The sequence below is a fragment of the Apodemus sylvaticus genome, chromosome 6 (genome assembly GCF_947179515.1).
Source record: "Apodemus sylvaticus chromosome 6, mApoSyl1.1, whole genome shotgun sequence".
Taxonomy (NCBI): Eukaryota; Metazoa; Chordata; class Mammalia; order Rodentia; family Muridae; genus Apodemus; species Apodemus sylvaticus.
In genome coordinates this window covers 109,943,446-109,955,527 of record NC_067477.1, presented here as the reverse complement: position 1 = coordinate 109,955,527, position 12,082 = coordinate 109,943,446, and the positions used below count along the sequence as shown (strand labels likewise).

General features: G+C 45.5%; 1 protein-coding gene across 5 annotated transcripts in view; it reads left to right on the top strand.

Moving 5' to 3' along the window:
* Positions 1-11,744, top strand: part of Ldah (lipid droplet associated hydrolase) — a 75,716-nt gene extending 63,972 nt beyond the window's left edge. For all 5 annotated transcript variants that reach the window (XM_052186143.1, XM_052186147.1, XM_052186146.1 and 2 more), the window contains 2 exons: positions 1,255-1,337; positions 9,175-11,744. In XM_052186143.1, coding sequence (XP_052042103.1) covers positions 1,255-1,337; positions 9,175-9,366 — 275 coding nt within the window. In that variant the 3' untranslated portion in view covers positions 9,367-11,744. The remainder of the gene's footprint in view (positions 1-1,254; positions 1,338-9,174) is intronic.
* The last annotated feature ends 338 nt before the right edge of the window (positions 11,745-12,082 follow it).

The window sequence follows — 12,082 nt, the reverse complement described above, 5'->3', positions numbered from 1 at the left end:
TGAATTCCAGGACAGCCAGGGAGAAACCACGTCTCAAAAAAACCAAATTCAGAAAACCAAAAAAAAAAAAAAAAAGTTGTCTAAAGAGTACATATCTAGGGCTTGAGGCTGATTGGTTAACTTGCATAGGAAAGACGTGTTCACAGAAGAGTCTCTGTCCCTGACCTACAAAGCATTGATAACCAGGAGTAGGGGCTTTGATTAGATATCCTCCACCTTGATAACCCTCCAGTCTGCCAGTGCAATAGCAAGGCCAGCAGGAAATGTGTGTTGACTGATAAGCTCTCGTGTGAGCTATGAGAGGGCCTAACCAGTGTGCAGCAGCCATGGAGGGCCTTCCAAAGCCCACATGTGTGACTTGAATTCTGCTCTTTTGTAGCACTAAATGTGTGATTTGCTGCCTTATATTTGGTATTTGTTAATAAAATCTTGTAGCCAAAAAAATATCTAAACTTTAGCCAGTGTTACTAAAACCTATTTCTGAATTATATTTGTAAAACAGAGCCAAAAAAAGTCTTCCTCATTAAATCTGAAGTGTGTCATGTTTCTAGATGTTTCCAGATGCAGAAAGTATAATCTGTTGATGAAGACTTCTGAGTTATAAAAGTAGCAGCCAGTGTGTTTAAATTGCTTGTTTCCAAAAAAAAAAAAATTGTATTGGGAAGATCACAAGCAGATTGTTATTTCACATGGCAGTAACTTCACATAGCTCCTCCACCTCTGAGAGACAAATAATAAGAGCCTCATTTGCCCTCTTGCCTAAAACAACTGAAAAAAATGTGAAAACAAAGTTTTTAAGACACCAGGTGTTGGACAGTGAAGAGCAGAGATTCTGAGAAAAGAGAAAGCAGTGAAGTGAGTTTTACAGTTGTCCCCTGCTTGATGGCTCCCAGGCTGCTGTGCAGGGAGGGGGACCACAAGTGGAGCGCTTCTCCATGGGACAGGGGTGTGGGTCTCCGTCTTACTCTCTGTGATGCATTGGCCTAAGAGGGTCTTGCTGGCCAGGGTAGGCTGCCCCTCCTGGGGTTAGCCAAGCCGTAGACATGGCCCTCTGTAAACACAGCTTCCTTTTGCAAACCTGCCAGCCAGCTCATGTGCCTCCAGGAGCCTACCAGTATCTAATGTCAGATAGCACTTGGCATCTACAAAAACGGAGCTTGTGAATTTGCTAAAATTAATTGGACCTTGATGTTCCCTTCTGTCTATTCTAAGTGTTTAACTGTTGGTTGTTTGGTTGGTTGTATTTTTATAAAGCTAATGCTGCCTACCTCGGGAGCCAAGAAATGATCCGTGTGGTGAAGAGAGATGATGACATCATAAAGGAACATTTACCTAAGGTAATCATGTGGGGGATGTCCCTTGAGGTCCGCAGGTGACAGCTGGAAATACTTCCCGAAGACACAGGGCTAGAATTGACTAAGAACTGAATTTAAGATGCTGAAGTCACAAATTTAGCCCAAGTTCTTCTCTTGCCCTTGAGTTACATGCTATAAGGACAGCTGGTTACAGACACGTAAGTATATTTTGCCACTCATTTAGTTAAATTTATTTTTAAAAACCAATACTTTCTTGTTTTAACAATGTATTATGCTAAGAAGTCGCAATAGAGTATGTAAAATAAATGAGCTATTTTAAAATGTAATAATTAAAACAGTGGTAAAGAACTAACATTGCACGCAACCTGGTGACCACTTAGCTTGTCTTTCTCATTCTCCAACATGTAAGGCTATCTTGTCAACACATAAAAAGCAGCTTTCTGGGCTGGAGAGATGGCCTAGTGGTTAAGAGCACTGGCTGTTCTTCCAGAAGACCCAGGTTCAATTCCCAGCAGCTACATGCCATCTGTAACTCCAGTTACAGGAGACCCGATGTCCTCTTCAGGCCCCCTGGAGCACCAGACACTGTGCACAGACATACACACAGACAAAGCACCCCTACACCGCATCCATAAAGTAAAATCATGCATTTTTAAAAAGCGGCTTTCTGAGACATCAGGTATGTGGCACCTGCAAACACTAGACTCAACACATAAATTCATTTGGAAACACACGTCTCTGAAGTGGTAAAGCCACCATGGTTTGGGATATACCCAAACATCCTAGTATGTGGGAAGCCATGGCACCTCTGGGACATCATCTGTCTGTGCCGTCCTGGAGAGAAATAGATCTGCACTGGTTGGTTGGTTGGTTGGTTGGTTGGTTGGTTGGTTGGTTTTAAAGATTTTTTTTTTTGGTGCATTTTGCTGTTTTACTTGGCTGTATGCCTGTGTGAAGGTGTCTGTAACTCCCTGGAACTGGAGTTACAGACAGTTGTAAGCTGTCCCATAGGTGCTGAGATTTAGACGCCCAGGTTCTCTGAAAGAGCAGCCAGTGCTCTTAACCACTGAGCCATCTCTCCATCTCAAGTCTGTGCTATTCTGTTCTTTGGCTTTGAGTCCATCAATCCCAGTGCCTTGCACATGCTGAGGGCACATTGAGGGCCTGCTGCAGGACTTCGCCCACAGCCCAGAGCTGTAGGGTTCCAATCCCACACCTACACAAGGGTTACATGCAGTTAGTCTGAATTGAGGTGTTTCACAAGTATAAATGCAAGTTAATTATCAGAGCGTTAGTGCCTGGTGCTCAGGATATAGATCAGTGGTAGAGAGCTTGCCTGGTATTGTACAAGGCCTGAGTTCAGCCCTGGCACAGGCAGGAAAACAGTATCTTAAAAGGAGAATATTTCATTAATATATTGATTACATGTTGACATGTTTTAGACATATTATAGTAAAAATGTTTAAAATACATCTAAAGTAATTTTATATACTCCTTCATACTCTTTTTAACACCATTACTAAAATTTTCTTAAAGTAAATATGAACCTTGCCTTATGCTTTTTAAGACAGCACTAACCTAGAACCTTACAGTTGGTGTAGAACACTGACATCTATCTGCTGGGTACAGAATGATCCTGATGGATGATTTACTCTGATAGAGCCTGCAGGTCAAATCCCAGATGGCCGCGACATTGCGGGTCTCTTCGTAAGCTGTAAGACAGTAGACTGAAGCCTGGCCACAGGGCTAATTTGTAATTCTGTAACCTCCCAAAACAGATTTCTGAAAGCAGGCATTGTTTATGTTACTTAAAAAAGATTTTACAATATTAAAAGCAGTTCCTCCGAACAGGACCTTGGAAGACGCGGTGTCTGTCTGGTCTGTGCCCATAACCGTCTTTATGTCTCATAAGCAGCAGCTGTATAGAGAGAAATTTTGAGTGAAGAGGAAGCTGATGCTAGCTAGACAGAGAACGTTGGGCAAGGAGACCTGCTCTCCAGGGCTCTCAGATACTTCCAGCGTTGAGGCTATGAAATTACCAGAAAACAGCAATTGTATTTTGTAGTTAAATTATAACCGAGTCTGTTTCCAAAATGCATCTTAGTTCTCCAGGTTGGAAGTTTGTAAAAGCAACTCAACTGCTTTATAGTAAGATTGGCAGATGCTCAGCTTCCAAAATTCACACTTGGGGAATGACGGGGCCTGTCATTTTTGAGCTGGTCCTACCACCTGGGGAAGCCAGCTGCTGGAAAACACCACTCATTCTGGATCCTGTTTGTGTGTTTGTGCTCAGAAAGAGGTCAAAGAAAGGTGCTAGCTTATCCCCGTGCCGCGTTAAACCCATATGCACGGGTAATCATTCCCAGCTAGAGGTCTGCTCGTGGCAACTGTGGCAGGGCTGGAAATTCCCTGAGACGTTGTGCGAAACCTGGGAATATTCTGGTAGATAGTCAACATTTCAAGGTTAGTATTAACACAGGCTCAGGAATAAGTTGTCCACCTCCAGGGAATAATTGTGCCTCTATGACGATAACATTAAATGTACTGGAAGAATTGAAAGCAAATACCATGTCGTTCAGCCTGGTGGGATGCCTAGCTCCTTAGAGCCAGTCACTTCTGCCAGCTAACTAGCAGCTCTCTACTCAGATAGGTTTGTCCCACTTCCTCTGCATTCCTAAGCAAAGTGACATACAGACACAAGACCACTTCATGTTACGTAATGGAAAAGGAGGAGGCATACTGTAATTTAAATCTGATAAAAGTGGCTCAGCATAGTGTATCCCCATAGCTTAGGAAAGTAAGGGAACTTTACAGGGTACATCGTTCTAGGAAGGTGGGCATTGCCTCCCTGCTTCCAAGGATCATTTAGTCAGTTGAAAGCCGGGTCCTGGGACTGCAGATGCCTCTAGGTTAGATGCTGTGTTCAAGGGTGCGCTTATCCGTATTCCCACCTACGCAGAGGACCTCAGAACCTTCTCAGCCAGTCACACTGCCCAGTGTGAAGTTTTTGAACCAGCATTGATGCTAAAAACCTTTTACATTTTTTACTTTGTTCAACTCAGAAATTACAAATAGTATTTTATTGTACCATCTAGGCAAGAAGCCACTCGAAAACTACTCTAAAAATAGTCTTGCTACCACATCATGCTGAAAGCTTCCCGGATGTCTCCCACTCTGATTGTCAGGCATTGGCTTGAAAGTCACATTCAGATTTTCTGCCACTGATTTTCATTGTTGACACACAGAGAGGTTTTAATATTCTTTAGGGAAACTGACCAATCTTAACTCTGCAAAGTCTAGGCCAACTACCTTCCTTGCAAGGTCTGGAGATTTTATGCCCAGTATTGGACAGAGCTGTATTGTTTTACAGTCTCCAATAGTAGATAACTGCTTCCCTTTCCAGAAGGAAATACAACATCCTAGTTGTGTCCGGAAGAATGTAGCAGCCAGGTGACATCAGAGGTGACACCGTCTCTTCACCTGGCTAAATCCCACTTTTCCTTTAACTTGGCTCGAACTATCCCCTCCAGGAAGTTTCCCCAGCTGCAGTCCTGCAGGCCTCCCCCTTGGCTCCCTGTTTAAAGTTATATCATATTTGTCACACACAGTACGTGAATGAACAGCCTTCCTCTCACCCGACCCCAAAGGAAGGAACTGCTGTTATCATCCGAGGACTCAGCACAGCTCACAGCCTCGGGGGATAGTCAGGTCGGCATGCTCTAGGTAGCTGAGAGAAGAGACAGATCCATCGGGAAATTTCCATAGAGGATAGTGTATTCAAACACAGCACAATGTTTTAAAAATTAACCTGTGATATAGTACTGTGTGCATCTTTAGTAACGCATTGAACAGTAGTAGCAGGCGCTAATGGGTGCTGGAGAGGTTGCTCAGTACTTAGCGCTGCTCTGGCAGGGGACACAAGTTCAGTTCGTGCACCCACATCAAGAACCTGCAACCACTGCAGTTCCAGCGTCGGGGGATCTGATGCCTCGGGCCTCTCTGGGCACCTGCACTCACACGTATGGGCAGTGAGTGTCATTAATTCATCTTTTAGTCATCTATAGTAAGTTTACTATGATTTGAAAATATATGTATTAATAACATAGTGGCTGGCTGGCTGCCTGTGTTTATACTCAGAAGAAATGTTAGGGTAAATAACAAGTTTATACTCCCAAACACTGGGTCTGTTTGGGCCTGTAGACTCTACGATAGCTCTACGTTAGGGAAGGTCTTGGACACTAAGTCATAAGCAAGGTGACAGCATCTAGAACAGTGATTCTCAACTTGTGAATCATGACCCCTTTGGAAGCTGAAATACCTTTTCACAGGGATTGCCTGAGACTATCGGAAAACATACATATTTACATTTTGATTCATAGCAGTAGCAAAATTGCAGTTATGAAGTAGCAACAAAAATTTATAGTTGGGTCAACATAGCATATGTATTAAAGGGTCACAGCATTAGGAAGGTGGAGAGCATTGACCTAGAGTGATATTGCAAATATTTGGCAACCACGTGATCTAGCCACTGACCAATCAGAACACAAAGCAGCTACCAACAGCCCACTCAGGAATCTCAGTATGTATCAGTTATCTCTAAAAATGTGATGAGATTACCCCCAGGAGAGGGATCATTTGGGGGAATGCGTTAGAAGGATATTGGAAAACAGTTACATTGTAGGTGGCATGTCAGCTCGCCGGCCTCTAGAAGGATGGCAGCGGTGGGCTCCGGGGTGAAAAGACTGTAGAGGAAGACTCAGGGTCACTTAGTGGACGTTGGCTATCAGCAGATGAGCTGAGGATCTGAGACTGCTGCCTTTGCGTGGTAAGGGGGGGGGGGAGTAGCCCCAGGCTGTGGGAAGTGCTTGGCACCGGTGTAGGAGGGACCTGTGGGATGTCCAAGTGAATACATGCCAGATGTACGCTGTCCATAAAGCCCAGAAAGAGGGGGCTGGGCTCCGTTTGAGTTGTGGCGTGATAGGCCTGAGGCTGAAGCTGTGCGCGCATCGTGGCTACTCACGGAAGCAAGCCATTTGAAGATTGATGCCATTTCAAGTTAAAGGTTAGGGGGAAGGAGCCTGTGAATATGAGAAGAGAGGCGGGGAGAGAGGCAGAAGGTGAGCTCTAGAACAGAGTAAGCCAAGGGAGGAAAATTCACCTGTGTTGACTTGAAGCTATGACCCAGATCTGTGTGGGAGCCTCTGGGGTCTGCTGTGCTTTTCCGGGCATCTGGTGTATCTGAAGTAACAAGCAGGCCAGCGCTCCCTTATTGTCATTGTTCTAAACTAGAAGGGGATCAATGTCTCTCTCCTTCATAGGAAAGTGAACTCATGTTTGCTTATAAACTTGACGTTTTCATTTAAAACTCACTTAGGAGGGAAATTCTAAACTGCCGTGACCATCCTTGGCCCAAGCTTATGGAAACAGCTGTTGTTGCTACTTCCTGGCTGAGTCCGAGTATCACTCTGGGCCCACAGGAGTCTTTAGTTGTTCTCAAAGACAGCACAGTGGTCGCAGCATTTGGCAGAAGGCAGGCAGCTGTGGCTGGACAAGGTGGTACTGCCTCTTCCCTAGGCCAGGCCACCACATGGCTTAAAGGAGGCAAAGTACTCTCGGGGGCGGGGTCTGTCCCCACCCTCTGCTTAGCCTGCCCGTAGCCAGAGGTGCATGCTGCTTGTGGGAACAGCCCTAGTACAGTGCGGACATTTGCACAATGGCCATGCAAATCCTTCTGACATGCACACGTCCCGCTTGGTGGAGCATAGGAAAGTGCTCCCTGGACCAGCTCACCAGGACTGCCTTCCCGCCAAGCCCCGCTCTGAGACGGATTGTGTTAGTTCTGCCTGTTTAGCTTGAAACCTGTCCAGAATGTCTCGATCATCCTGGAAACAGATAGGCTTGTTTTTATCTCCGCCATGTTGACCTCGGGCGCTTCATCCAAAGGGGTTGTATTAGCACGCTCCTAGTTCTTTAGGGGAGCCCGGCTGAGCAGAAGTAAATGTTGGAGAGAAGAGTCCTCAGTGCCACAACCTAGGTTCAAACTCAAGCTCCGCCACGCACTTCATAGTATGATGCCGTTCCCCATCAATAAAATCATTTAATATTAACATATATTCTCAGATAGTTGTGCTAAAATGGTGTAGTTATGCCTCCTGTCTTATCATTTAGACCTCACGCAGAATGTCCAGTGTATACCAGGCATTAGATAAACATTCGTTATTACTCTTATAAAATTAGCCAGAGCCTAGATAGACCTCTGAGTACACTTTTAAAAGACTGGTCGCTTTTGCATGCTTCTGTAATGAGAGTTACGGAAAGGCAGGTGTTACTGAGTGTGTGGCTGGACCCCGGAATGCCCAGTCCACTGGTCCACACAAGATGCCTGAGGGAGCTGTATTTTGGGATCGGTGATTCAAGGAAACCTTTGCTGATTTTTCACCAGGTCTAGGCTCAGTCCTCCAGTGTAGGGGGTTCTGACGAGCTGGCCTCTGTCGGTTCTCAGTTTAGTGTGACTACTCAAGCACATCTGTCTGAGGCACATGACCCCGGAGCAACAGACATGGAGGAGGATAAACTGCCTTCCAGTGCCTCAGACTCAGCTGCCTCTGCAAAAGAAAGTGCGCCTTGGGTCAGCTCCTCGCTGCAGCCCCTGGCAATTCAGATGAAGCCACTTGCCCTCTAGATACTTTGTACACGCTTCAGTAGGGAGAAAAGAAACTGTGGCCTGTGAGTGTTAACCATGTCGCATCATGCAGAACCACAATAGGCCACTCCATTGTCACTGCCCCTCCAGTGCCAGTAAAGGGAAGCAGTGTTTTATAAGTAAGAAGCGTTGTATTTTCTCCTCTGACCCTAAAATATAGTCTTTATTTTTTTAACAAAAAGTATTACTGTGGTATTTTACTATGACGGTCTAATGACCTGTTTGATCCTGAAGAATGAGGTGACATGCTCTCCCTAAATGTCGCACACTCTCCTGTCACACTGAGCCTCCTTACACAGCCTCCTTGCACAGACTTTTAGAATGCTGATCACATTTCATCAGCTACATTGAGAAGCCAGAGGTGATCTTACTTCTTTGTATTCATTCATCAAACCTGTCTGTGAGCCTACCAAAGGGCTGTATGAAAGCAGTAAGTTGGGCTGGAGAGATGGCTCAGCGCTAAGAACACTGACTGTTCTCCCAAAGGTCCTGAGTTTAAATCCCAGCATAGTGGCTCACACCCATCTGTAATGAGATCTGACACCTCTTCTGGTGTGTCTGAAGACAGCTACAGTGTACTTACATATAATAATAAACAAATCTTTAAAAATAAAAAGAAAGGAAGGAAGAGAGAGAGAGAGAGAAAGAAAGAAAGAAAGAAAGAAAGAAAGAAAGAAAGAAAGAAAGAAAGAAAGAAAAGAAAAGAAAGAAAAGAAAGAAAAGAAAGAAAGAAAAGAAAGAAAAGAAAGAAAAGAAAGAAAAGAAAAGAAAGAAATAAGTTCATGGTCACTAGTCTCTCAGTGACTGTGTCTGCCTGTCTCCCTCCTTCCTCCCCTTCCTCCCTCCCCCTCCTCCCTCCCCTTCCTTGCTCCCCCTCCTCCCTGGTTCCACTCCAACCTCAGAACTCATGACCTTTCCAGGTGTTCCTTTAGCGAGTTAGAGAAATCTGCCACACAGAGTCTCCAGGTGGGTTTCTTCCCATCACATTCCCTTAATGAATCCCGTGGTCTCTGAGGGCTTGGGGTGTTGGGGGTTCAGGGGGAACCGTAGGACCAGTGGGCAGAGTCCAGCAGGAGCTGCCCTCAAGGCCCTGCAGACCACTGGCATCAGTTGCTGTTGGGAAGGGAAGATAAAATGTTCTTTCTTTTCTTTCAGCTTACGTTTTACTATGGTAAAACAGATGCCTGGTGTCCAATAAAGTACTATGAAGACATGAAGAAAGATTTCCCAGAAGGCAATATTTACCTCTGTGAGAAAGGAATACCACATGCTTTTGTTCTTGGTTTCTACCAGGAGATGGCTAGCATAGTTGCTGACTGGATAAATAATAGACTGCCCAGAAAATAAGTACTTGCCCAAGGGGAAAAAAAAATCACCTACAGCCAATACACGGAAGCTGTAGGTATGCTCTGCTTAGGGGTAAATATTAATCTTAATGCTTGAAAGAAAAATCGAGACCCTCTCGGCTTACAGATTACTGGCTCCCACACCCTGTGCTAAGGCTGACGAGAACCCAGCTGACGGCTCATTCCGTCGGGGAGCAGTGAACAGAGGAAGCTGGCGGTGCTCTTCCCCAGCTCGGGAAATCAGTTCTGGCTTCATGCAGGTCCTGGCCGAGATCTCCAGCACGGTCTTCTTGATCCACCTGCAGTACCAACAATCAAGTCTGCCTGACATTCCTCAGCTAACTAGACGGAGTGGTTGGAGGATCCTGACTCCATCCTGCTGCAGGAGAGCCAACAGGCTCCTCCTGAGCCCTGAAATGCCAGGGCCCTGCAGGTTCCTTTAGATCATGGGATTTCCCGCCGCTGCTGCCAGTGTGACTCCTCCAGTGATGCTCCCCAGACAGGAAGCAGTAAACCACTCACTAATCCCACTCATGACGCCATTAGCTACCTTGTGACTCTTCCCTTCTGAAAATTTCTGAGAACGTAATTTTTGGAAAGATGTTTTAAATTGTTGAAAGAAAGATCGAGGCCCTCTTGGCTTACAGATTCCCATGCCCTGTGTAAAGACTAAAGTGGACCCAGCTGATTGGCTCATTCCATAGGGGAACAGCAAGCAGAGGGCGCCGGCGGTGACTGGGGTTTCCCCTCAAGTGAAAATCAATTCAGACTTCATACAGGCCCTGTATTACATTGAACATTAGCATAAGTTCATTCCCCATCTGCCTAAACTTTATTGATTGGAAAGAAATGATTTTGTGAATGAACAGTTGTTCTGTAAGCCATTAAATTTGTATAACTTCACCTCTGAAAGCATCAGAGTCTAGTAGAAAAGCTCTGGCTGAGAGGTAGAAGGATGCTTCCTCCCTAACATACTGCACAGCTATGCAACCTTACCGTAATCGACTCAATCCTAAGATCTTGGAGGCCAATACAGCCAACTGTCTGTAGTGACAGTTGAATAATTGCAAGCATTCCACTTTCTTATAGAAGAAAAAGCTCTCGTAGCAGTATCATTCCTCGGGGGCAGTGAGATGGTCCTTCCTCTCAGAAACCTAAGGCACTGATGAAAGATTGGGTTCTGGTGCACTGCCAGCTCAGTGCTGAGACGAGTGAGTTCTCATCGTTCGGCATGGCTTCTGCAGAGGAGCTCAGCTTCCCAGAGGGGAAGAGCCAAGCCCCAGACAAGGAGTCTCATAGTCCAGGAGGAGTCCTCCTTACTGGTGCCTGCACAAGGAGGCCTCCAGGAGAGCTGGCCCGGGAAGCCAGGATTCATGCTCTGAGTGCCTTGCTCCTCAAACAGACTTGATCAGTAGTGGGAATCAACGCATAAAACAAGTCCTGGTAAATAAGACCTGCTGGAACGAAAGAACAGCATTGGTAGATCGCTCTTAGAAAGTATTTTACATCACTCTTTGTTTTCCAAATCCTGCTTAACCGGCCCTGGTTCCTCATTCCGAGTCCTCACCTCAGCACCAAGTGATCTTTTATAATAAATGTCTCACCGCAATCACTGCTGTGTCTGATGTCATCTCTGTCACAGAGATGATGTCATCTCTGTGCTGTGGGCAAGGACACAGTAGAAGCAGTTTGCCGAGGCTGAATTCAAGCTATTAAAGGTGCTTCTGTAACTGCACTTTTGGAAGAGGGGAGAATCAGGTTTTAGGACAGTGAGTCCTTGAGAATTACACAGAGGGTCTGGAAAGGTGTCTCAGTGGTTGAGAGTATTAGCCACTCTTCCAGAGGACAGAACCCACACCCCAATTTCTAGAACCCACTTGTCAGCTCACAACAGTCTGTTACTCCTGTTTCAGAAGCTCTGACACCCTCTTCTGGCCTCCCCAGGCACCAAAACCATGCTGAGACCACCTCGAACTATGTGTAAAGACCCTGCCACAAACAGAAGAAGAGAGGGCAAGAGACACAAATAGATGTGGAGCAGCTGAGGTCTGTTTTCCAGGAGCCTTCCCTTCTGTTCCAGTTAAGCACATGACGGTCCCTATGACTTTCATAGTGCTTATTATAAAGCAGTCTGATGCTGGGTGAAAAGCATTAGAACGTTGGCCCAGGCCCGTGGTGATTCCTAGTCTGTCCTGTATAGCGGCAGCTCGTGCAGGCTCGTGTCTGGGATCCTTTCACTGTTTACTTCCGTCACATTCAGTCAACCACTCAACCCTTGGACAGCCCCATACCTTGGTGCTCTGATTTTCCCTCATATTTATGAAAGCTGTCACAGTTCAGATTAAATAAGAATAAAGGAGGCATGTCAAGCTAATTCAACCCCTGGCTCTCGATTGAGTGTTTTTATTATAAAATAAACTGGGGAACGATTTGGATGGTGCCTGAAGATGGCAGTGTTAATTCTCTGATTTCAGTGAGTGTACTGTGGAAACCTAAGAGAACTCCTGTTTTAAACTGAGAAGACCAAGGCACACCTAGGGACTGTGGTGCCTCCTGCCAGCTTTCTGGCAAATGTCCCATTTGCCATTTGTCTGACATTTCACAAACGTCCCAGAGAATACTTTCCTCTGGGTCCACCAGTATTTTAAAGCTTTGCAATACTTCAAGAATATATAAAATATTTTTCAAACCAGAAAGTTTTCCCCCCACACTTATCT